The 3,264-nt window shown below is 34.7% G+C and overlaps 1 protein-coding gene across 1 annotated transcript; it reads right to left on the bottom strand.

Annotated features, from left to right (window-relative positions):
- Nucleotides 1-218: 218 nt before the first annotated feature.
- LOC116182796 lies at nt 219-1,315 on the bottom strand. The gene is made up of 2 exons (XM_031503334.1): nt 945-1,315; nt 219-689 (listed from the first exon to the last, which is right to left on the bottom strand). The coding sequence occupies exons 1-2, from the start codon at nt 1,227-1,229 to the stop codon at nt 405-407; spliced, it is 570 nt and encodes a 189-aa protein (XP_031359194.1). The 5' UTR covers nt 1,230-1,315; the 3' UTR covers nt 219-404.
- Between the last annotated feature and the right edge of the window lie 1,949 nt (nt 1,316-3,264).

Raw genomic sequence — 3,264 nt, 5'->3', positions numbered from 1 at the left:
ATGTACTAGCTTGCTAACATCAATTTCATGCTTGTAAACAACTTTTTTTTTTTGAAATGAAGGGGACGGTTCAACAGTCAATATGTCACCAAATTCGCGTAAAACTTTCATTTGCAAATGTTCAGCTTTGTAGTTTTTAAAGTCTTCTTTGCAAAATTTTTCATTGGAAATTTCTAACAACAGAGCCTGATACCTCGAAAAAAGATCAGCTAAGAAAAAAATTCTTTCGTTTTCAATGATTTCAACATGAATGAAAGAAGAAAGTGATTCAAATGCAGCTGCATGAATATTTCTTAAATCGTGCCAATCGCCTTTTATATTGAGATTATCAGATAACTGTCTCGAGTACTTGGTTTGATTTAAACTAAAACAAGCTGGATGATAAAAAGTCGTTTTTGAACTTCCTAATTGTTGAAGTAATTTTTTGTTATCCATATTCTCTGCAATTTTTTTATGCTATCTATTGTACTTTGGGAACTACATGGCCTAGCCTTTACTAGACGAGCACCACTTCTTTTTTGCACGGTGCCGCAAAAAACGCAGTTTTGACGAGGGCTGTCACTATCATTTGGCAACGAAAATGCAAGCGTATCTTCAACGCGCTCATCCGCATCACTACTGATGGTTGAAACGTTCAGGGAAAATAATGCTTCCTCTTGGTGCTTTGGGGTCGATGCAGCGAATTTTTCCTGTTAGAAAAAATTAGTTATGTCAGCCCATAACGAAAGTAATGGTTTCTTAATTTCAACTTCATAAAAACGTCACACACACACAAACACCCACCCTCACACCTCACACTGCTAATATTGTTTATTAATATTTCAACCAAACTTATAAATAAAGTAAAATTTTTTGCTTTGTTGTTTATCAATGATTAATACTCATACAAAACCTTACTATGCAGCTACTACTTACAAAAAGAGATTTTACTCAATTACACTTACATCCATTTTTAATATTTCTTCGAACTCATCCTTGTATTTTTTCTTCAGAACCATGAATTTTGCCTTGCACTCAGGGTGGTAACCGACATTTTGTTGACCAATATCTGGTATATTGATATCGTGATACTTGTATTTTTTTTTCTTCCGAAAACGCAACATACGTGAAACGTTTGTAATTGTAGCAGGGTTGAAGGGAAGTATATTTCCCTTCTTCAAGCGGCACAAAAAACATGTATTTCCTGACATTTTTACGGCATTATATAAGACACTCGCGTTGATTGACATCACGATAGGTACACGTGATTCTATCAAACCAGTCTATGGTTAGCGGCTCTAGCGGGTCTACCCGGAACTCGCGCGCTGTCAAGGTGAAAAAGGAAAAGGTAAAGCCAAAATCATCACGCTGTGCCACTTCCTTGGGTCAGGTAAAATACAGGCACGTATATGTATTCTTGTAGAAAAAATCATGCTCTTTCCATTGAGTACATTTTCAACCTGTTATCACGTGACGGAAATTTATTTGAAAATAGTGTTGAAAAAAAATCGCTGTGCCAATAATTCGCATCAGACAAAGGGGTGGCACAGCTATAGTTTCAAGATGTATTCTGTGAAAGGTGTGTAATGACATACGTTTGAAGTCATTATCAGATCGCGAAAAATTTCCCAGATTACAATAAAAAAATTTAGATATAATAATTACTAAGGTCAAAATAATAATTGGCACAGGTACGGTTCTATCAAAAACTATGTCTTTAGTAACCTTATCGACATACCCCATGTCGTTATCAAATGACGGTCGAATTTTGCAGCCGGCTCTTGGACTATAAGTAAGAAACACTTGTTTTCAATGACAGGATTGAACAAAAATGTTAACAAACAATGCTAATCTAGTCCACTAATGACCTAAGAACCAGGTAATTTACAGAAGGTGTCATTATAGAAAAATGCAGTAAATGCACTGAATAAGTATAATTTACTCAATAGTAAAAGAGATAGGCATTTGTGCATCTCCGTTCAAATATTGTACCTACAGCTTTTCGCTAAACTTGTTTACATAATATTAGTCCTTGACCATTATACATGGTCTATTGTGTTTAACAATAAATGAAGAGAATATGTAAACCTGGAAAGGATAGAGAAACATCGTTGGTCTCACTCAAGGAGTAGGTACATCGTCTAGAGATGTGTATTGTTGGTGGTCTAACCCATTGCAATAACATTGAAATACAAATTGACTACAGAGGCTATTATGAACCAATGGAACTGATGTATTTCAACTAAACGTGTTTTTAGATGATACCATTGAATAAAAAACCACATAGAAAGCCAACGCAATGCTTTTTTATGGGGCCAGTTTAACGGAGTTTCTCCGCAGGTTGCCCCCTAGGACAAACTCCGCTAATTAAAATTAATTAAATTGTAATCGAGGATTTATACCACCTACTGAACTGATTCAACGCGGTTAGATTTCTTTAGATGACACTACATTCGCGCCATTATCTCGTAGACTGTGTGGGTGTTAAAAAAACTGCCTGAGAAGGTCATAATTCGAGATCATATTACAATAGCGGATTTACAAACGTAATTAAATACAATGATGGTATAATATAGTTACTTACGCCACTGACAAGAGACGAGATCAATATTATGACCTATCTTAATTCGATTTTACAGACTTTAGGTTGAAAATAAGTTTTAGGTACTACCTAATTTTGGGATTTTTAAGATAATATTGTCAGCCGTGTTCGTGCTCTTATTTGCAGATATTGTATAATTGCTGCTCCCCCCATTTATAAACGAAAAATAACATGGATACATTTGGAATATCTTACTTTAAACAACAACAAAACTTTAAAATTCAACTAAAACTAAAAATGTAAACTGTGTAATATGTATAGTCTATATTATTTATGATATGAAATAAAAGACTTAAATCGGTTTCATGGAAAAAATAACTATTGGCACTTTTGCGAAGCCTTAAGACTCGAAAACGACATGCCGGCACGTTTAGTACCTGCTGCTACAGATACTGTTAACTGGTATGCAGTCATGAAAATCATCCAAATGATATAAACTTTAGGACAAAACGGATCCCCGCGATTAAAAATGTGCCAAAATTGGTAGCGAATATTTTGTCGTTTTTTGCGATGTTTCTCGTGAAATTATTTTGCTAACTACTCGTCAATTTTCCACCCAAAATCCAATCACGAAGCAATTTTAATGGAGATATATTCTATTAATCTCAATGGTGTACCTAAAATAAACAGTGAACAAAAAAGGATTTCCGTTCACGGCAAGATTTATGATAAAAGTTCCTTCT

Source organism: Photinus pyralis, unplaced genomic scaffold (assembly GCF_008802855.1).
Source record: "Photinus pyralis isolate 1611_PpyrPB1 unplaced genomic scaffold, Ppyr1.3 Ppyr1.4_unclustered_Scaffold7573, whole genome shotgun sequence".
Taxonomy (NCBI): Eukaryota; Metazoa; Arthropoda; class Insecta; order Coleoptera; family Lampyridae; genus Photinus; species Photinus pyralis.
Note: the sequence above shows the minus strand (reverse complement) of the source record. Positions and strands in the feature narration are given on the sequence as shown.

Coding starts and splice junctions, on each gene's coding strand:
- LOC116182796 (XM_031503334.1), bottom strand. CDS start 1,229: ATGTCAATCAACGCGAGTGTCTTATATAATGCCGTAAAAATGTCAGGA. Junction 690..944: donor AAGAAATATTAAAAATGGAT/GTAAGTGTAATT, acceptor TTTTTCTAACAG/GAAAAATTCGCTGCATCGAC.